This window comes from Camelus dromedarius, chromosome 10 (assembly GCF_036321535.1).
Source record: "Camelus dromedarius isolate mCamDro1 chromosome 10, mCamDro1.pat, whole genome shotgun sequence".
Classification (NCBI taxonomy): domain Eukaryota; kingdom Metazoa; phylum Chordata; class Mammalia; order Artiodactyla; family Camelidae; genus Camelus; species Camelus dromedarius.
Window position 1 is genome coordinate 66,189,636 of NC_087445.1, and position 22,963 is coordinate 66,212,598.

The following is a 22,963-nucleotide window of genomic DNA, read 5'->3' on the forward strand; positions in this document are numbered from 1 at the left end:
TTCCAAAAAAAAAAAAAAAAAAAAAAGGTTATAAGGTATAATAAATAGTGACAGATTATAGGTGTTATTTTTAAACATTCTAAACTTGAATTATACAAAATATACAATTTTTGTAAAATCCAAGTTTCTATGAAGGAATATAAAAGACCATTATTTTATGATATTCCTTGAAGTGCATAGTGGCTTCTAAGTGCTCTGTTAACAAGCTCTAATCAGCTCCATGATCTGTGAAATGGTCTCCAGTGTCCCCAAGCTTAGGGAGTTTGAGGCTGTGTTTGTTAGGGTGCAGTTAAGCTGCTGTAACAAAGAGACGCGAAAGTAGCATGATCCAAACGTGATGAAATCGATCTCTCTCTTAAAAACAGGAAGCCAGGTTGGGTTGGACAGGTGCGAGGTTCCCTGTTGCTCTGCCAGCCCCTAGGGTGTCATCATTTGCTTAATCACAGCTGGGTTGCTACTCCTGGGAAAGAGGAAACAGCCAACATCTAAAATAAGAAGCTGAAGTTAGAGATGACTCTGAAAATGGGCACAGCACTTCCTTTTACAGCCTACTAGTCCAAACTTAATCATGGCCACATCCAGCTGCAAGGCTCAGAAAGGCAGCCTCTGCTCTGCTCAGGAAGAGGGAGGGGAGGGAACTGGGGGTTAACTAGCCACCGGCTACTAAGACATTTTTTAATTTAAAAAAGCATATAACAATAGAATTACATCACAATCCCATCACGCAAGTGCAGACATTTCTCTATGGTTCCTGTCAATCTTGGCACATGCATGTTTGTTTTTTTATTTTTTACAAAGTTGTAAAAAGAATGCCTAAGCAATTTTACATTCTACTGGAATAAAGCAACGTGATTAAAATAAATGATATACTATTTTTCATCTGCGGTATTGGCAAAGATTTTTTAAACCACGGTAGCCAATGATGGGGAGATAGTGGAGAAATGGCCATTCTCAGATGTTACTAATGAGGATGTAAACTTGTGCAGCTTCTCTGGAGGCCAATTTGGTGATACATCTCAAAGGCTTTACAAATTTAACTTAAGGAGGAAAATTCAGAGATGTGGATATAGATTTGTATAAAAGGCTAGCCATTAATGCCTTATTTATAATGCTAAAAAAAATGGAAAGAATCAGGAAATTGTTTAAATGAATTGTGATCATCCATCCATATAATAGACTATTACACAGCCATTAAAGTACCAGCATTGGTGTCCCACAAAGGGAGGCATCCAATCTTTATTTTTAACACAGACATTTTTAACTTCCAATATATGTGCCCTTTTCTTTAATAATTAAAGCAGATGTACAATCTACATTTGATAGGCCACACACAGGCTGTTTTAGTTAGCATAAAATTCAAGATGTCTCATGTATAAGCCAGAATAACTTCCTCATACCTCAATATGTTAAAATTTCTTTTATCATCTGATTCCTTTTTTTTTTAACTTAAAATTATCCAGGGATGTAAACAGGGCTTGAAGAATATTCACCAAAACGTTAAGGTGGTTCTTGCATGTGAGTGGTGTTAGCAGTGATTTTTTTACTTCCTTATTTCTTTTTTGTAGTATTTTTCAATTTTTTTTTACAATGAACATATGTTACTTTTATAATAAAGGAGTTATTTCAGAGTTGAATTAGAACCCTAACACATTAGAGCAGGCTAGATCGTCAGCAACAACTCCCTCATGTTCCAAATGGGGGAAATGACTTGAATAAGGTAACACTGCTCATCAGCACCGGGCTTTGAACCAAGGTCTTCTGTCTTCAAGACCCATATTCTTTTCTCTATGCCACACTAGAAAGAACATTTCTAAAAACAATTTGACCCTTGATGGCTTAGTCCGGGTTGAGCTGAACACAAAACAAAATGTGTCTAGAGGACTTAAAATGCACACACACACCAAACTTCTGGTGCCACCAGTGCTGATGGGGAAATGCACACTGGGGAAACAAACACTGACCTTGACAGAGATAGGAGATGAGAACTTTGTTCATTCCTTAAACAACTGTTTGTGAGCACCTGCTATGTGATATTTTCAACACACTAGATCCTGGTCATCAGTGACGAACAGATGTGAGCCTTGCTCTTCTGGTCTTACAGTGTTTAAAATCGGCTAATGGTTGCTGCATGTCTATTATCCACTCTGCGTTGTCACGGACACTTGTCTGTCATGTTGCAGCAATAATATTAACCCTCACTTCTCAAATTAGAGCCTAACTGTATGGTAACTAGACACTATTTCTAATCTCACAGCAACCCTATGAGACAGCTATCATTAACCCCATTTTACAGATGAGAGAACTGAGGACTGGAGAGACGAAGTGAATTTCCCGATGTTACACAGATAATTAGTGGCAGAGCTATTTTCCAATACATGTCTCTCTGCTCTTAAACCTAGGGTCCTGTATCCTGCACAGAGCTTCACCCTCCAACACCCACTCATTCCAAAGCCTAGATAAAAGCTTCAGACTCAATGATTTGGACCTGTCCAGACTTACTGAACTTACCAGGATGGGGTCCAGGAATCTTCTGTTCTTTTTTTTTTCCAATCAGTTGTCAGATTTATTTTGAAATTGGTTGTCAGAAACTTCTGTTCTTAATAAGATCCCTAAATACTTCATATCTATGCTAAAGTTCAGGACCACTGCCTTAATCTGTAGCCTGGAATCCATCCTCCAGTTCAATTATCAAAAAAAGGAATTATCCCCAGGCCCCAAACCTCGAATTCCACTAGGGGGCAGTATAAACCAATGTGTCTAGAGGAATGGATGCCGCGGTGACATTCATTCATGCACGGGACCTACAGCAAGGGCCTCCCAGGTGCTAGGCACTGGGCTGCGCAGTGGTGGATGATTCCTGTACCTCTTCTGCTGTCTATAAACTAGGAAATGGGGGAGCGGGGTGGGGCAAGGAGGGGGATGCCGCTCAGCGGTAGAGTGCATGCTTCCCATGCATGAGTTCGATCCTCATTACCTCCACTTAAAAAAATATAATGATTAATAAACATTTTTTAAAAGCTAGGAAAGCTGCTTTGGAGCAATGTGGTAGATGGAAAAGCAGGGTCATAATATTTTTCAGCTTCTCCAGTCAAGAGATAGAGACTCTTCCTTCCCCCTTGATTCTGGTCTGGCCCCATGACTGGCTTTCACCCAGAGAACATGGAAGTAGTGACTTGTGGAATTCCAGAGCCTTGACCTTAAGGCCTTGTTGCTTCTATCTTTGCCTTTTGGAAGGCTTCTGCCATGGAGAATGGAAGCTGGAGTTGACAGACCATGTGGAGAGGCACAGCTGCCCCAGCTGAGGCCCTAGATGGGGCGGCGGTGGGGGGGCACCTTGGACCACGCATCCCCAGACCAGCCACCAGCTGATTGCAGCTGCCTGGCTGAGCCCGGGTGAGCCCGGCAGACCCAGTCAACCCACTGAATTGTGAGAAATAATAAATCATTGTTATTTTAAGCCATGAAATTTCAGAGTAGAATATTACACGGCAATAGGTAACAGAAGCAATAATGCACAGGAAATTAGTCATTGATTTAACAATTATTTACCAAGTGCCTACTCTGAACTGAGTATTATATTATCCCAGGTACTGGAGATTTGAATCTTGTTGAACAAGATAGGAGAAGCCCCCAACCTCATATGGGAGAAGACAGGCAATATGTAAGTAAATTAATAGATATATAATTTCAGATGGAGATAAGTGCTGGGAAAAAAAAGCATATAAAGAGTTCGAAAGTGACTGGGGTTGGACATGGGGGTTTGGGGATAGAGTGATCATGGACATCTCTAGGAAGGTGACATTGAGGATAGTCCTAAGTACTGAGAAGAACTGTGCAGACCTGGGAAGTGTGTTCCTGGCAAGCAGAACAGCCAGTACAAAGACACCAAAGCAGGAAAAATCTCAGTATGCTCGGAACACAGCCTGGAGACCAGTGGGCTTTGTTACATGCAACATGTTCTAGTTTAAGATAACATTTCCGCTTACTTAGAATTCTTTATATTTCAGTTTTCCCATCAGTCAGTCACTCACATTTACAAAAGTGAACTCATGTGGATCTAGTTCCCAAGTATTCATCAAAATATGCCTAAAAGTTCTTTATTTTCCTGGCTTCGGAATCAGTAAACTTTCCCACTTTTTTTATAGCCCTTATTGTCTTTTAGTGTTCTCTTATGATGTTCAGAACCTGATTTTCAGACCTAGACTACCTCTTCAAAGAACGTTCAGTGGTTTTAAATCAAATCAAATTAATGATGGGGTCCCTATTAAGATGGTAACTCACATTGGGTTTTCTCTTCCTCCCCTTCAAAATCCACTCTGGAGAAAGTATTTAAGCAAAATGGAAGGATGGAGTTGAGGAACTTGTGAAACAAAACATAAAAAGATGCCTCTGGGGAGACAGAAGTCTGCATGGAACCAGCATGTATACCTGGGAGCCAGGATGGGGGTGGTACCTGCAGCCTGGGGGGAGGGTTGATGGAGGGAGCAGAGAGAGGACGGGCTGGAGGAGAAGCCTTTAAGGTCGGCTGCTGTCTCACCCAGGTATCATCTTGGGATAACCACTGCCTGGCCCCTCCCATTTAAAACCACAGGTAGCCACACGGGAAAGCAAAGAGCCTCAGTGAGAAGAAAAACGAAATGGAACAAGAGATTACACCCCAGAGAGAATGCCTCCTCCCAGTGCTGCAGCTATTTATTTAAGGACAAATCCCTGACTGAGGATTAATAGGTGGGACTAGAAAGGTGGGATTAAACCAGAGGGATCAAGAGTGATTCTGTGGGACCTGGGGCTTAACCCCTCCTCTGTCTTTAAACCCTGCAGGGAGACATAGACTAGAGCCTGGTCTTCACTCCTTCCCCATCAAACAACAAGATACAGAACATGTGCTCTGGGGAACATGAACTCACAGACCAAACTAATTAGCCACCTGAGGAGCACAACTGCAGCAAAAGGAGGATAAACATCTACCAGCTGAAGCAAGATGATTGGAATAGACTGGCCAAGAATATGCTTAGTAAATACACTTCAGAAAATAAGGCACTTTCAAGTATAAAGCAAGAACAGGAAATCGCTTTCTTACAACTTTAATGGTATATAATTAACAGACAATAAGACACACATATTGAAAGTGTTCAATTTGATGAGTTTTGACATAAACTTCCATCTGTGAAACCACCACTATAATCGAGATAATGAAGATCTCTCACCCGCCAAAGTTTCCTCCTGTCCCTTGTAATCCATCCTTCCCTCTACTTCCATCCCCGGACAACCACCAATCTGCTTTCTGTCTCTTGAGGTTAGTTTTATACAGGGAATTTTGTATAAAGAGAATCATATAGTTTGCATTCTTTGTGTATGGCTTATTTCACTCAGCGTAATTTTGAAGTTCATCCATGTTATTATATGTGTTGATTGTCTCCCCTTTTTTATTACTGAGTAGTATTCCACTGTGTGGATATACCTCAATTTGTTTATCCATCTAAAAACAGTAAAACCCACTGGTTAAGATACTCCTAAAACATTTGCAGCATTCAGAGTTCACCTCTTCTAAATCACCTTTCAAGTCAAGATGGTCCATGTCTGTGATTTTCCACATAATATCTCCCTCTATGCTATCAAGGGCACTGGTTATGCAGCATTTCTTTTTTTAAAAAATGAAAGAATTAAGTGCCTTTACTGCTGAATCTCCTAAAGCCATATTTGCAATTATATATGATGCTAACTTACTTTTTTGGTGCTTTTTCTTATTGTGGTAAAGTGTGTATGAGATCAATTTGCCATTTTAACCATCTTAAATTGTATAGTTCAGTGGCATTAATCACATTCACTGTGGTGTGAACCATCACCACTACCTATTCCCAAAAATTTTCATCACCCCCCTCAACAGAAACTCTGTATCCATTAAGCAATAACTTCTCCTCTCCTCCCCCAAGCCTCTGGGAACCTCTATTCTGCTTTCTGTCTCTATGAATTTGTCTTTCATATGGAATCATACAATAGGTGTCATTTTGTGTCTGGGTTATCTTACCTAGCCTGTGTTTAAGGGTCACGCGTTTTGTAGCATGTATCGGAACTTCATTCATTTTCATTGCTGAATAATATTCCATTGTATGTATATGCTGTATTTTGTTACATATTCATCTGTTGCTGGGCACGTGGGTTGTTTCTACCTTTTGGCTATTGTGAATAATGCTGCTATGACAACTGGTATACAAGTGTCTGTGTGAGTCTGTTTTTAGTTCTTTTGGGTGTATATATATACCCATATATATATATATATATGGAATTGCTGGGTCATATGGTAATTCTATGCTAAACTTTTTGAGGAATCACCAAAGTGTTTTCAATAGAGGCTATATCCTTTTAGTTTCCTACCAGAAATGTCTGAGGGTTTCAATTTCTGCACAAGTTTGCTAACACTTGTTATTTCTGGTCTGTTTGATAGCAGCCATCCTAAAGAGTATGAGGTGGTATCTCACGGTGGTTTTGATTTGCATTTCCCCAATGATTAGTGATGTTGAGCATCTTTTCATGTACTTACTGACCGTTTATCTTCTTTGGGGGAAATGTCTTTTCAAGTCCTTTGTCCATTTTTTAATTGGGTTGTTTGTCTTTTTGTTGTTGAGTTGTAGGAGTACCTTATATATTCCAGATATAAAACTCTTATCAGACATATGATTTTCAAATATTTTCTCCCATTCTGGGGGTTGCCTTTTCACTTTTTTGATAGTATCATTTGACGCACATAAGTTTTTAATTGTAATGAAGTCCAATTTATTTCTTCTAGTGTTGCCTTGTGCTTTTGGTGTCTTATTTTTTAAGCAACAATTGCCAAATCCAAGGTCATGCAGATTTCCCCCATTTTCTTTTCAGACTTTTATGGTTTTAGCTCTTAAATGTAGGTCTTTGAACTATTTTGAGTTAATTTTTGTATATGGTGTAAGGCACAAGTCCAACTTCATTCTTTTGTGCGTTGCTATCCAGTTTTTCCAGTACTATTTGTTAAAGAGTCTGTTTTCTCCCCCTATTTAATGGTCTCGGCTTCCATGTGGAAAATTCATTTGGTCATCGATCTGCAGGTTTATTTCTGGGCTTTCAATTCTATTCAGTTGGTCTATATGTCTATTCTTAACGCCAGCACTACGTTGTTTTGGTTACTGTGGCTTTGTAGTAAATTCTGAAATCAGGAAGTGTGAATCCAACTTTTTCTTTTTCAAGATTATTTTGACTATTCTGGGTGCCTTGAAATTACATATAAATTTTAGAATGGATTTTTCTGTTCCTGCAGAAAACACCATTGGGATTTTAATAGGAATTGCATCGAATGTGTATGGGCAGTATTGTCAACCTGATAATATTGCCTTCCAGTCCATGAATGGAAATCTTTCCCTTTATTTAAGTCTTCTTTAATTTCTTTCAGCAATAGTTTGTAGTTGTAAGTATATTAAGTCTTATGCCTCTTTGGGTATATTTATTCCTAAGTATTTTTTCTGTTACTGTAAATGGAGTTGTTTTCTTAATTTCCTTTTCAGATTGCTCATTGCTAGTGTGTAGAAAAATAACTGATTTTAGTGTATTGATTTTGTATCCTGAAACTTTGCTGAATTCATTTATTGGCTTTAATCTATTAGTTTTTTGTTTTGTTTTGTTTTGTCTTTGGTGTTTGAATTTCTTAAGGTTTTCTAGATATAATTTCTAGATATGTTCTTCAAATCCAGTTTGGATGGCTTTTATTTCTTTTTTTTGCCTGATTGTGCTGGCTATAAGTTCTAGTACTACATTGAATGGATGTGTCACATTATGGTTAGTAAGATAAAGCATCTTTATCATATTCCTGATCTGAGCAGAAAGCTTTCAGTCTTTCACCATGTGAGTTGAGAGTCACCAATCTGGTTGACATCAAAACCAACAATTTGAATTGGATGACTGATGAAAAATTTATCTTCATCTTTCAAAAAAAAAAAACCCAACTCATACTGAATTAAACATTCTTTTAATATTAATTGATCATAAACAGTTTCAATCTTCTCTTAAGGAACTGATTTTCAGGTATGCACTTTTGTTATTTCATTAATGTAAAATTTGTAGTTTAACAGACTCACAGACATAGAAGACAAACTTATGGTTACCAGGGGGAAAGGAGAAGTGTGGAGGGATAAATTGGGAGTTTGAGATTTGCAGATACTAACTACTATATATAAAATAAATAAACAACAAGATTCTACTGTATAGAACAGGGAACTATATTCAATATCTTGTAATAACTTACAATAAAAAAGAATATGAAAAGGAATATATACATATATATATAACTGAAACACCAGAAATTAACACATTGTAACCTGACTAAACTTCAATTTAAAAAACAAAAATAAAACTTGTAGTTTAAGATATTAATAGCCCTATTTGATTCCTACTGTATTTCTTTGGAATAGCTTCGAACTTTGGCACTTGCCAAAATCAGAGATAATTTAAAGTTCTCTGGGCGAGGCTTTTTAGTTCTTTTAAAATAAGGAATGAGTTGGAAATATCGGGACTCCAAGATATCTAGAGATCATTTAAAGGGTTTTCTACTGACTTTTATTCTCTACCCAAAGAAGTGTTTCACAGAATTCAGGTATTGTCTCATTGGTTTCAGCCCTCTGCCTGGGTGATGGTTTGGTTTTGGTTTTCCCCCCACCCTGGAGCAGGTCTAGACTTTTCACCAATTTGGAGGAGAAAGTCAGCTTGGTCTGCAATCTGCTTGCAAGTGGAGGGGAAGGGTCCTGGACCATCTATAACATCAGAGGCAGGAACAAAGTTCCAATCGCAATTCCTTTATTTCACTTCCAGCCGGTTACATGGGCAGGTGTTTCTCTGTTATTTAGTAGCGACTTTAAACAGTAAAAAGGCGAATCTGGGGACTAAAATTCCCCACAGAAACTTTGCAGACGCTACATGGTTCATTTGCTGCAATGATGTGAAATGGATCTTTCTGAGAAAGGTCCCATTTATATTTTAGTTTGACTTGAGAACAGTCACAATTTATGCCCATCTTTTTCCTGAGAGACAGGAAAACATTATTACGTACATGCTGGATGTCAGGAAGCTTTAGGTGTATAAAAAGACATTTGGCAGAGAGATTCTTAGAAATATGACTTTATGGCAGGCGACAGTTTCCCTTTAAAATAAATTCACACAAGAAAAAATAGTTGTTTCTACTGGATAGCACGGGGAACTATATTCAATTTCTCCTAATAACACATAATGGAAAAGAATCTGAAAAGCAAATAGATGTAGTACGTATATGTATAACCAAATCACTTTGCACAAAAGAGGCCTAAAGTCAGGTCTAGGTGCTCAAAGTCATCTAATAAACTAAACCAAACTCTAGTGGGACTTTCCAAATACAATTAGAAGAGCAGAGAATGTTAGCAATCTGAGCAGTCACCTGACAGAACCATCCATCAGCTTTTGACTCTATGGGGAAGAGATGACCCTGGGTCTTAACAGGTCCTCAATAAATATTTTAAAGACACGCTTTTCCAAGGACATTTAATTATAAGCACAGTGGCTCAATTTTTCTTTCTCTTTGGCTTTAGGATAATGTTATTGGAAACAGGAAAGAAACACCTTGGATTTGAGTCTGAGATCATGAAATTATTCTCTAGAAAAGGTTTTCTATCATCAAATGTCTTCTCAAAATCACTTCTATTAAAATTCTTTGGTGCTGAAGACGTTAGATGTCTGTAAGCAAATAAGCCACCCCTACCTGAACACTGATTGGATTTTTGAAAGGATGCCTTTTCTTTTACAAGGGTCTTGCGTGGTATTTCTCCAGGGAGGCGCTCATGGCATTCTGGGTGGGGCGGTTCTGGGTTGTGCTGGAGCCTCTCATGCCTTTCAGGAAGTTAGCATCACTAGCCATGAGGTACAGAACAGGCTAGTAACCTAGGTCCTAAGACAGCCGCCTACAGATCCTGACCCTGGACAGAGTCAGGAGTACCAAGAGTCTCTGATCCAGGCACTGGGCAGGCATCTGGGGCACAGACGTGAGGCAGAAAAGCACAGCCATTGCCCTCAAGGAACGTACAGTCTAACGGGGAGGGCAGACACCAAACGACTCCCATCAGGCGCTCTGGCACAGTGAGCTCTGGTCTGGCAGTCAGGAAGGCCGGCTTGTGAAGGACTGTGCAGCAACACTGGAAGGGGAGCAGGCGGAGCTACACAAGGCGAGGGGGAAGTGCCATCTAAAAGGAGAGGCTCTCCTTCCTCATGCATAAGAGGAGAAAAGAAGTTGGATGTTCTCTTTATCTCCAACAAAATGATTTTTAAAAATCTAAAATGCCCTTTCCTACAAATGCCGTGATGGGAAATATCACTTGGAGCTGATATTTCTGCAAGAGACGATGTCAAGCAGATGCTCCCGCAGGGGGCAGGGCTTTCGCTGGCGTTGCAGGAGTTGCAGGCTCCTTCCTGGGCTCAGCTCTGCAGGCTTGGAAAATATATCAATTAGTTCAGAGTTGCTCAGATTCGCAGATAGATGATAACGAATCTAGATTGTTTCCTAAAACCCAATTCCTTCCCAGAGGGTTGGCTGGCAAGTATGGAATTTGAGCAGAAGAAATTCTAGGTTGCATTATCCAGGCAGAATGCAGAGTTTCTGGTCATCCGGACACAGTGTGTCTCTCCCTTAGTTAGTGCCAGAGCAATGGGAAGATGTTTCCTGGCTGGGTTGCCCTTTCTGGGCTCTATTCCGACCCCTGGGGCATCACATCCCCATTTTAGACAGACTCTACGATGGGCCAGGTAAACTTTGCACAGTCTAAATGGGCTCAAGATTTCCAGGTCTCCTTGAGCTACACACTTAAAAGCCAACTTTTAGGATGAGTGGATCCTTCCAGAGATTTCTTTCTCTCATCTTTTCAGTTTCATGAATTGGTCCACCTGTACATTACATAATCCAAGAGAGAATTATCACTTCCATCCTACAGATGAGGAAACTGAAGCTGAAGTGACTTACTTCAGCATCACACGGGAAGAAGCCAGGACTGGCTCCCGGGTCCTCTGCACCAGGGCCTCTCACACTTCAGTGTGCATAAGGATTATCTGGGGATATGGTTAACACTCAGACCATACTCCCTCTTTTAGGTACATTCTTAAAAAATCCTTTTGTGGTAAATGAAAACACAGATACAGAAAATCATATAGATCAAGTTCATGGCTGAGTTAATTATTATAAGGTGAATACCACCCAGACCAAGAACTAGAACTTTGCAAGGCACCCCGAAAGCCCCTTTCATGTCCCAGCAGAGCCCCCTCCCTTGTAGCACATATAACTGCTATCCTGACTTTTAGAGTGACCATATCTTTCCTTTTTATCATTTTATCACCCAAATATGCGTCACTAGCCCTAGAATTTAGCCTTTCCTGTTTTATGAAAGTCATGTCTTTTAAGTCTCTTTTAATCTATCGATTCCTCTTCCATCCCTTTCATTTCTCTCCAGTGTATCTGTTGAAGAACCCAAACCATCTGAGCTGTCCTTTCCCACGGTCTGGACCTTGCTGATTGCATATGATGCTCTTGTTGCAGTTCAGCATGTCCCTCTGTCTTTGGTTCTTCCCGCAAACCGGCAGCTGTATCCAGAGGATGGTTCAGGCTCAGATTTAGTCCCTTTGTCAAGATCATAGGAGACACATGTCTGGTTGTCTCTCTTTTTGTGATCTCAGCAGCTCTTGGTGCTTCATGCCTGTTTATTCAGTAGGGCTGCAAACTGGTAGATAGTCTATCATTTTTCCCCCACCAATGCCTGGAATACTTTTATTAAGAGACACGTCCCCTCTTCTATTATTTGGATGCCCAAATACTTTTTGTCCTTAAAGTCCAATCAGGTTGATTAGAATGTTTTGGTCTCCATCACTCTGGCTCTTTATTCTTAGGTACACAGTATACTTTCAATATGAGGTTTCAACCTTTAAAAAAAAATGTTTTCAGCAATGTTCTCTTAAATTACAGTTTTTAGCATTTGTTTTGTTCCCTTGCTTTGCTTTTCATCTCTGGGGGCTCCTGTTACCTGTGTGTTTGGTCTCCTTTGTCTGCCTTGAATATTTGTCACTTTCTCTCAAATCATGTTTCTTTCATTTTCTTTTTTGCTTAAATGTTATTTTTTCTTTCTCAGCATCTGTTTCTCTTAAGGCATAATCTTGTTGTGGCTAGTTCTTATCTCGCTTCTAGTTTAGTCTTCGTTTCTAAAATAATTTCTCTCCTCTGGAGTCTTCATTTTGTTTTTGAGGTTTTCTAGTTCTGATTTATGCAGCACCTCTTAGCCTCCTTTTGCTTTTAATAACTTCGTGTGGAATTTGGCCTTGATACTTTTCTATTGTCTATTTTTAGGTGAAATTATTTTCCTGACTTTCTGGAATGAGGCTACATTCAGGGAAGATTTTCAACCTTTACAACGCCCCCTTTTCTGTTGTTTTGGCGTGGAGTTTAAAAATAAAGCAGCTTGCTTTCTGGGATTTCCTGCCTCTGTCCTTACCCTTTCTTGGGTCTCGTCCATCTCTTTCTTTCCTTGTTCTCAAATTCTGGTAGTGCCTTACATGTTCCTGCACTGACTATAAAGACCCCCACGAGTAATACAGCCTTTCTGACTCTGTCTCTCTCTCTCATCTCTGTCTGGCTTAATTTGATTTTAGTCCCAGTTTTCCCTAGTCTGGGCCCCTGTCCTAGAAGACAGCAGGTCGGTCTCATGAGCTCATAGGGGCTACCCTGCTCCAGCCCTTTCAGGTGTTGTTACCATAGGCACTTGCACTCACCCCCTGTTGGAGAGGACAAACTCTCTCCCAGCTTCAGCTGACGTTTTCAGGTCGCCTGCCCAACTCTCCAGTGATCACCATTGCCCATTTTGGCTTCTCCTGTTCTCAGGTCCGTGATATACTTAGCCCTGTTCCTTCCTTCCTCCCCTCCTTTTCCTCTCATACAAATGCCGTTCCTGTGGCAGTTTTTGGTTTGCCTGTCTCGCTTGTATTTTGGGGCTCAGGGGGTTACCTTGTTACCCACTTTTGTTACAAGTATCACCTGGTTTTTTTGGTTTTGCTATTTAGGTGCTTTTTTTATGTGGAGCTTCTAAAAGATTAAAAAACGATGCTGCTACCACCACCAACTTGCTCCTTTTGTGTTGAATTTCAGGTGTTTAAAATGGTTTTGTCTTCCAGTTCTGGTAGTGTCCCACATGGACCTATACTGACCGTAAAGACCTTCATGAGTAATAATAGTCCAGCCAACCACGTGTATCCTGGAGCCCTCTAGCAAAGTCTGCCCACATCACAGGCGGCCTGCATCTAGAATCCTCTTAGCTTGGGAACTTGATGGAGGGCTCCTTCCTCTGTGAAACCTTCTTTGTGCTTCCTTCATTACAACTCTTGGATTGCGCATGTGTGCGCTGCCCCAGAGAACTGGGAGCTCCTAAAGGCAGGGTCCATACACAATTACCTCTGCATCCCCAGGCCACAGCACAATGCCCGGTACAGAGCGGGGACCTAACATTTCCTGTAGAAGGCATTTGAGCTAAATAATGCCTGCAGCTATATTACATTCTAAATTGATTTTTTTCTTAAAAATTATATATGCTTATTGTAAAAGGCTTAGAAAATACAAAAAAAAAAGCATATAGAAAATATTTACCTATAATCTTACCTCCAAGAGATAACCAGTATTATCCTTTTGGTATATTTCATTTTGTTCTTGTGCATGTTTAAATCATTTAATTTGAATCATGTGTATGCCACTGTTAATCCTGTTTTCCAATATATACTTTTTGCATTTCCATGAATTATTCTTTGTAACATTATTTAATAGCTCTGTGTTATTCCAGTATATATGGTAAGATAAATTTTAGTACAAAATTAAAGGCATTTATTTCTAAAATAATGGGGACAAGTTTACGTGGAGTGCCTGCTGATGTCTTGATATGAAATGACCTTTGATCACTGAACATAAAGTAGAAGGCAACTCCGGTTTTAGAACACATTCAGAGTGGCTTTAAGTGTAGAAAAGCCCTTAGTATAATTAGTGTATTCAAAGGGAACAGAATTCTGCTTAACTCACAGCCAGATGCTATTTCCTAGGATTCCACTAGGTGGAAGAATAGGCGAGAGAATATCAGTGGTTCTCAGCCTTGGTGGGCATGGGAACCACCTGCCTGGCGCCATACTCGGAGTTTCTGATTCATTAGCCCTGGGGTACAGTACAATAATTTGCATTTTTACCAAGTTCCCAGGTGATGCGAATATGCTTGAAGGAAACCACACTTTGGGAATATTGGATTATGGGAATCAACGTAGACCAATCCAAGGCCCGTCCACCACACTTCCATCCAGCCCCTCCTTCAGAGTTCCCATTTGCCCGGCTCTAGGCCACATGGGCACAGAGAAGAGTAAGACCCATTCCCGTTCTCGAGACATAGTCTTGTGGGGGAGGAAAAAAGAGCCAAAAAAAATAATGCTTAGCTTTGTCAGCTTAGGCTGACATCCCGCCTTCGTGGTGTTTTTTGTTTGTTTGTTTTTCTGATTCCTGCTCATACACAGCTCAACCTTTGTGCCCTTAAAGCTTGAATGATTAACTAGCTCAAGAACTGCCTTACATGGCTCAATCTGCTGAACCAACAAACTCAGGAAGGTCTGCGCTCCTGTGAAACTCACAGATGGAAAATCACCTCTCCGAACTCAAAGAGCTAAGAGGCACCCCTGACAAGCCCCGCCCTGCTCTGCATTAATGAGTCAAAACAAAACATCAGCAGGACTATGGTCTTGGACTCTGCCCTTGGGAGCCTTCTGAATTAGTTCTTCATTTTAAATTTCAACACATTAATTATTTTTGGCGGGGGTGGGGGGTGGGCTTTTGATTCATGATTGCTCATATTTTCCTTTGAATATGATTGATCACCTGCGGTACATCTTCATTAGGGAAAAACAAGTTCTACCCATGCAGTGCTGTTGACTTGGCTCTCTTCCAAAGGACTGGGACTACACCCACTCTGACGGGCAATGCACAGTTTGTGACATGTCACATTAATTGCTGGGATGTAAACACTGATTGCTGGTAGGTTTGCTTGACACCAGCTCTTCTTAAGGAATGAAAACAAAATTTTCTGTGCATGCCCAGGGTTGAATTATTACTTCTAAATCAGTGATGCCTAGATTAGTGAAATTTTATTTCTGACCATAATTCATCTCAAACAATGTTTCCCAAGTTTTGGAAAATGTAGTAAAAATAAATGGGAAAAAGGAATTCAGAAGAAACACAAATAAGCACACATAAAAATATCCGTCTTCAGATGTTAAAATACCAATTAAATCAACCTTGAGATACCATCTTTATACCCATTAAACTGGCCAACTGCTTAAAATAACCACTCAGTACTGATGACGTTGTGTTCAAACAAGAACACTCGATCCAGCAAGGCGACATAAAAAAATCCCTTTAGCCCATTTGGAAAGCTACATGACAAGTACAAAGCAAAAGCCATGAAGCGTTCCTTCCTGGACACAGGGGAGGTTTCTGGGAGCCAGAAATACTCTCTCTTGATTCGGGTAGTGGTTAGACAGGTGTTCACTCTATAACTGTGACTGTTTCATGCTCTCTTCCTGTCGGTAACAAAAAAAAAGTTGAGAAAAAAATTTTCCTTTGTTTTTTACCAATAAGTCATCTACCTACTGGGAACTTGTTCTAAGGAAATAATGCACAAAGAAGCTCTCAGCAGCATTATCTAAAAAGCGAAACTGGAAACTACTGAATTATCCACCAAAACAGGAATGATTTAGCATATTATATGTAATAAAGGAATATTACAAAGCATTATGGTAATTGCAAAGGCTTAAAACACATTTCTGACAGCACAATAGAAAGCAATTTGTAATCATGTATCTAGACATACATGCCTAAGGACCAGAGTATTAAAAATTGTTATGATAAAGGAGCTCTGGGTAATTTTCCCTGTAAGTTTGTATTACTGTTAGATTATCTTTACCACAAAGAGAACAGAACATGCAGTTAAAATAAGAAGGACAGGAACATTCCACTGGAAAGGACTACCCATGTCTAATCACACAGTGATCATCAAATATTCTGCCCAAGTGTACTCGGAACACTTCAGATGTTTACAGAATATGGCAGAACAGGGAAGTCTAAGGGAGGAAGAGCTGTAATAATGCTCTGAAATTCTCGAAAGTTATTTTTCCTCCATAGCATGTAGCCTCTAAGATAATCCATGGAATTTATTAAAATATCAAGAATGGACTGAGCATCATGTAAGAAGAACTCAATCTTATGATGTTGCTGGAGAGACAAAGCATTCACCTAAATTTTGGAAAGTGTACAGATTAAGGGTGAACGTTAATGGTTTGCCAACTGTAAAAGGTACTACATGAGGAATTGCCAAATGAATTGCACAACTACCTACCCTGGGCTTGAGTAAGGCTGAATGGGGGATGGTGGTCAGCAGAGGCTTTAAAGACAGTGAGAGGTCAGTGGGGTCCTATAGGTTGGCGAGAGGACAGATGGAAAGAACACAGTGTCTCTATGAGGGGAAGACCCAAGATGCAAGGGCAGGAAAACAAAGAGTGAGAATTTTTTGAAGAGATGAGTTGGGACTCATTCATGTTAATAGATCCAGACACCTCCTATTGATAAGAGTCATTAACGTTGGTGAACAGAGGAGCCATGCACTCAAAGGAGGGGCTGCAAGAGATGGATGTCCTGGAAGCCGGGTCCACGATGGCTGAGAGGTGCACACCAGTGGTGGAGGGGGTGGGCAGCCGTCCAGGTCTGGATGAAGAGACTGAAGTGGGGAGAGAATGGGAAGAGAAACAAGGAAAGGTAGGAAGAATCCAGGTCTGTGGGAGCCAAACATCACAGCCCCAGCCTCATCCTCACCACCTACTCCTCCTCTAGGCAACTAGTTACTTTTCCAAGCCTCAACTTTCTCATCTGCAAAACAGGAAGGATAATCTGCCCTATAATGGCGCTGGCGGCGAGCAAGGTCCAGGACCATGCTTGATGACGAGGAGTCCTACGGACTTAAACTAAGAAGAAAGGACAAACCAACCTAGGGATGTGCTGAACAGAGGAGGGAAAAAGAGAAGCAGTCAGTCCCAAAGTCTGAACCCTGCGTAATGGTACGTCCCCCACCTCCATTTGCATCTATTCATGAAGGTCGCCAAAATCCTTCCCTGCATTTTACTTTTAAACTTGTTTCCCCTCTTGGATCTCATTCAGAAACCACTGCTGGACTTACATTCTAAAACATGCACGAACAGCGAGAGGACAGAGCCACTTTAGATCACTCACAGGGCAGAGTCTCATTTCTCAAAACCCATCCTCAGACACTCGCTTTTCAAAAGTCCCCTCTGAACTGGTTTGGGGGGAAAAAAGCAAGAAAATAGTCTTAACTACAGAAAGTATTTTTAAGGAAATGCAGCTTTATTTTTTTTTCAAGTACAAACAATAACTTGGGCTTGGCTAACCAAATGTTGCCTAATCAAGGGAACCCGCTTCAATGCAGATATAAGTGATTTGTAGTTAGCACAGTCACTCGTGGGTGTAAGAATGCTTCTATGGTGCATGAAAATAACTTCTCGTCTTACAGACATCTTGTCCCACAATCACGCCACTGTCTGCTCATACATAAGCCGCCCCTTCTCCCCCCGCCCACCCCCACAGACAGTTCAAATATAAACTTCACCTCATTCCCCCTAGATCACAACACACATCAGACGAGTGAAACATGAGTTCCACGTTGCCACAGATGTCGGCTTGATGAGACCAGCCTTATTCAACCTGAGCATTCTCATCAAGAGGACTAAGTCCAAATTAGTGAAACATGTCTGTTTACAGTGTGAGTACAGGGACATCAAACAATCGTGAGCTTTTATCGTCTGAATTAATAATTTGCCAGGTTTAAATATGCAAAGACACATTTTTATTTGAGCACATTCATGAAGCGTAGAAGCAGCTGGATTCTTTTAAGCTGCAATAAAGTAGGTTGACCTGGTCAAGACTGCAGTACCAGCTGTGAGCAACTAAACCACTCTGGGGCGGACTGCAAACGCTCTGAAGCCACTTGACAGCAAAACACCTTTCTGCACTGAGCATGGCCTTTCAGCCTGATTATGCTGATGGCAGTGGTACAAAGACCACCCAGTAATCCGTCTGCGGATTCATCCTGAAAAAAATTCACTTCCCTAGAGCAGGCACGGGGAGATGGCAGGTCAGCATTTCCGTTCAGAGTGCTAACCTGGTCTCTTCATCAGACACTCTGTCTGAGGACTGCAGAATTCTCAAGTGTCTCGGTTGTCTTAAATAGCTTGGCAAGCACCAGCAAAACAGGTAGGAAGGCTATGTCAAGGGGACAGACCTCAGGGGCCTCTCCTCATCCTGACAACTCTATGGCCCTAAAGGCAAAGGTGAGTGTGCCCCAGCCCAGGCTGCATCCTGGGGCAGCAATCCGACTGCACACTTCCCTACAGAGGACGGCAAGCGGCCCAGACACCAAGGCCCGACACAGGCCCAGACGAGGAGGCGAGGAGAGCTACAAGAGTGACAGTGGGAAGATTTACCTCTGGGCTCCCAAGAAGCCAGGACACATGGTCACAGCTTCAAGGAGCTGGCTGGGTTTGGCCAAAGCCAGGCTCCACTCTCCAGAGCTACTTCTTTTTGATGGAAATGCCTCACCTAACAGAAACAATGTCTTGTCTAAAACAATACTGTTTCCAAAAGTATTTCTTTTCTCCCTAAGATGTTTCACAAATGCAGAGCAGTAACCATCCTCTTGACAGCAAACACTAGAATGACTATATAATCCTCATTCACATTTTACTAAGTGTTTTCAATGGCCAGATTAATTTTCAACTATGAAAAGTGAAGTGCATGCCTTAAAATTTAATAGCAATATTCCCCCGTTTCCACTTAAAAGCTACTCAAATAAGTGTACCTTCCTGTGGAACTTCTTCAAAGTCTAGCCCCTCCACTGAAGGAAGTCTTTCCTCCTACCTCTCTGATAGGTCTAAAAGGTCAAGTTAGAATCAGTTGTGACAACACTTATTACTGCAAATAATGGAGCTGGAGGAAGCCAGCTTCCTCTGGAATGCCAACAGTCTGCTAAAACCTCACATTCACTCAGCTGTCCTGGACCCCGACCTTCCCCGAAGCCTGAAGTTGTTACGGTTCCCTTCATAAATCTAGGAGAGAAGCCCCGCTTCCACCACACCAGGGCCACTCAAAAACTCCATTGCTCATCCCAGATGGAGTCTACTTGTTCAAGACTTAAGAATTTTCAGAAATGAGAATATTCACGAAAAAGAAGAGGCGAAGATAAGTCCCTTGCCTCTGACCTAAGGACACAAAAGTTAGTGTGTGGGGAAGACAGGCCCCCTAACTCCCTGAAAGGGGACTGAGTTACCCATCCCCCCCACCCACTGCTCTTGCTGCCTCCCTGCCTCGCCTTATTTTTTTTAAGGGTTATTTTCCATTTTTATAAGAGCTGGAGATACTATGAATAAACCTAGCATTGAAAAAGCAATTAAATAAAACGCTCAGGTGAAACGAAGGCCTCTGAGGAGGAACTGGAGTCCAGACTCCAACCACTGCCTCCAGCACTGCTGTCAACGCCAGCTGCGCCGCCCTGACCGGAAACCTGGGCGTTCACCACAGGGAACGCAAGTGGGAGATGCTACACAAGTCTCAGGTTTGTTTTCAAAAAGCTCTCCCCACCAACCACTATAATTACAATCACTCGCTCTTTGAAGCCCCTGGATACATCTGAAGGTAAGGTGGGAGTAGGGATGGTCCTAAGATCAGTAACCTCATTTTGTTCTGGCTGGATGAAAAGGGGCAAGTCATTTACCCTCATCATTGCTCAAAGCCTCCTGAGGCTCCTGCAAAATAGATTCCTGCTTCAAATCTGGTTCCATTTCTTGGAGGACCAAGCAGAGCTCACACACAGGATTCAACGTGAGACGGACCTGGGGGACAGAGAAAGATACTGTTCTTTTACCGAATCCCCTAGAGTCTCAACATGGATATTAAGTAAACCTGTCCTTGGAAACAACCATCATTTCCCTAGAACCCTAACTTCCCAGCATTCAGAGGTCCGTAGTCAGGCTCTAGGCTGACAGGATTCTGGGGGAGCTGTGTCCCCACTGTAGTTTGAATCATTCCTAGCTCTGCTGGCAACTCTTTTCCTACCTGAAAAATGGATATGCTTCATATCAGAGTTAACGAGAAGAATGAAGAACTCTTATTTCTAGGCAGAAGCTCTCAACTCAGGCTCCAGTTCTCAAGTTCATCTTCAAACTACTTTCCTGTTGATCTGTGAATGAAATATGCCCCCCTCACTCCCCTGTAACGCAGTGGGAAAGAGCTGAATTTTTCCGACTGCTTGCTCCCTCTCCTTTCTCCCTAATGTTTGTGACAATTACGTTAAAACACTTCCACTGCCAAATCGCAGCATTATGTAACTTTACAGGAATGAGAGGGTGGAGAATGCAAAGTGGCAGCCCACAGACATGCTTTGTTTAGCCCACTGCATTTTAAATTATCTTCAATTAGTTTCAACATTTTTAAAATTAGGGTGTTACAATTCTGGATTTCTACGTCCCCCTGAAAAACCAAAACACCTGCCAACACTGGGCTTGTCTCTGCCTCACATTCAGGGCTGAGTAACCACCCCCTAGACAGGCTCCCCCTGGTGTGGCTCAATCCGACCTAGCACTGCAATTGCTTCCGTTACCTGCGTGGCTCCTCTGGGTATGTGGATTTGTGAATCTTAATTTAGGGCAATTCCCTCATTTTCAACAGAAAGTTTAACCTGCCTGAGACTACGCATCAAGTTAGAGGCAAAGGAGGAGGAAAAGTCAGGGTCGGGGACCTTCCTTTCTAATGTGGCACACTGCCTTCTGGAGAAGCACAACGCCCATCAGCACTTCTTCCACCAACCACTTATGTTTTTAAAGTGGAACGTGTGAACATTTTCTACATTCCCTTTTATCCAATCTTTTCCGGGTATTTGATTTCCTCATAGATGACAGCTTTGTATCAGTGATTTCATTTATGCATTGTCTCCAAACCCAAAGAAACAATGAATCAGCAATCAGACAGAAACAAATAATCAACGTTTGCACACCTCAGCAGACACAAGGCCAGAAAGAATCTTCGATCACTTGGCCTAACAACTAGCTATGCAGACAGGGAAACGGGGCCCAGAGAAGCGCGTGCCTGGGGTGCAGGGTTCCTGGGAACAGAGCCAGTCTTCAACCTTCCAACTCAGCGCTCTTTCTACCGTACCATGGCACCTCTGCGCAGTCACCTAGGTTGTGCGGGACCCAGCACCGGCTCACTCCACACAGAAACAAAAACTACAGAACTCTCACACCTCAGACATGGCCAGCCTTGACTCTGCCAAGAACTAGGGTTTAAAATGTATTACAAACCATCAATTTATGGAACTGGAATGGCGCTGGAAGACAGATTTTCTTCAGAACTAGTATTTGGAGGAGAGTTTACAAATGTCACAGGACTTGGTGGTCTTTGTAACACTGGCTGTTATAAAAGCTAAGCCCCATGTGAGAAAAGTTGCTGAAACAACATCATAGCACCTTTGCTGCAACTTCAAAAGAAAAAAAGGCAATGGTAAAAAGCTTTAATAATGGACTGAATGTGTTTTCATAGGCAACCAATTAGCAGATTAATGAGCCATTTAAATTTCTTTACTTAAAACCAATACTCAGGAAAGATGAACCCCGAATGCACCCTCTTATACTGACCAACATAACTAAGTACGAATGAAGTCCATGGTGTTCCCCATCAGCATGCTGCGGTGTGTGTCACTAAACAAGCCCTCCCCACCCCGAGCCCCGCCCCCTGGCAAACGTAGATAAATGATTGTGCACTGCGTGATGATACCGTTAGGTGAGAACTTTGGTTCATGCAGTCGGCTGCCACAGAGGTTGCACTCAAAACCCGCAGCCCTGGCACCCAAAGTCAGTCAGCGGTGGCAGCTCGTGGCATCAGCCGTGCTCCTTCCACAACACCAGGTGAATACTGTGGTCAGGCATGCTGGTGGCAAAGACCAAGCCCGTGTCATTGTGCCCGTCCAGTCCGTTCAGCCAGGACGCTTCGCCTGCCAGGAAGCTGGAGCCTCTCTTGGATTTCCTATACTCTGGCAGAGGCCAGCGGCTAATCAGGCTCTCTGTCCGCAAGTCCATGATATACAGGTAGCGGTTGTCAAACAGCAGGGCAAAGACATCTCCAAAGCCAAGCAAGGCCAAGTTTGCTATCTCGGGAGTCTTGATGACCCTACAAGGATGAGAGTTAAGACACATGAAGGCAACTGTGCTTCTGTCTGTGCTGCTGAAATCTTTCCTGGAGATGTTTAAAACCATTACAAAATTCAAGCAAATTTAGAATTGCATTAAATTTTTTTTTAAAAAGGAAAATATGAGCACAAAAGACTTATCCTACTTTAGAAATAAGGCAGGGGAGAAGAAGCCTTCGTAATACTATGGTAACATATGCATGTAAGGAGATGAACATTTATAAAAGCACAAAATGCCCATCTAAGCTGGAAAGGATCTTACAGATTATCTCATTTCTAACATGTGAAAACCGAGGTCCAGCCAAGGTAAATACTTTGGCTAAGGATTCACAACTCGCTAGTTACCAAGTAGGACTAGAGCAGAATACTCAACAAGGTGAAAGATTTATTCACCAAATCCTAGAATACAGCCGTCCCTTGGTGTCCGAGGAGGACTAGTTCCTGGACCCCCTCACATACTGAAGTCCTCGGGTGCTCAAGTCCCTTACATAGAAGGTTGCAGCGCAGTCAGCCCTCCACATCCACAGACGCAGAAGCCATGGACGTGGGGGCCGACTGTGCTGGCCTAGGGGCACCTTCCCTGAGCCCAGGGCAGAGACTGAAAGCCAAGTGAC

General features: G+C 41.8%; 1 protein-coding gene across 2 annotated transcripts in view; it reads right to left on the reverse strand.

The window, feature by feature from the left end:
• Window positions 1–17,437: 17,437 nt before the first annotated feature.
• The window catches only part of FBXW2 (F-box and WD repeat domain containing 2), a 30,973-nt gene continuing 25,447 nt past the window's right edge, over window positions 17,438–22,963 (reverse strand). For both annotated transcript variants that reach the window (XM_010998259.3, XM_064490467.1), the window contains one exon: window positions 17,438–22,330. In XM_010998259.3, the coding sequence (XP_010996561.1) occupies window positions 22,042–22,330 (289 nt within the window). In that variant the 3' untranslated portion in view covers window positions 17,438–22,041. The remainder of the gene's footprint in view (window positions 22,331–22,963) is intronic.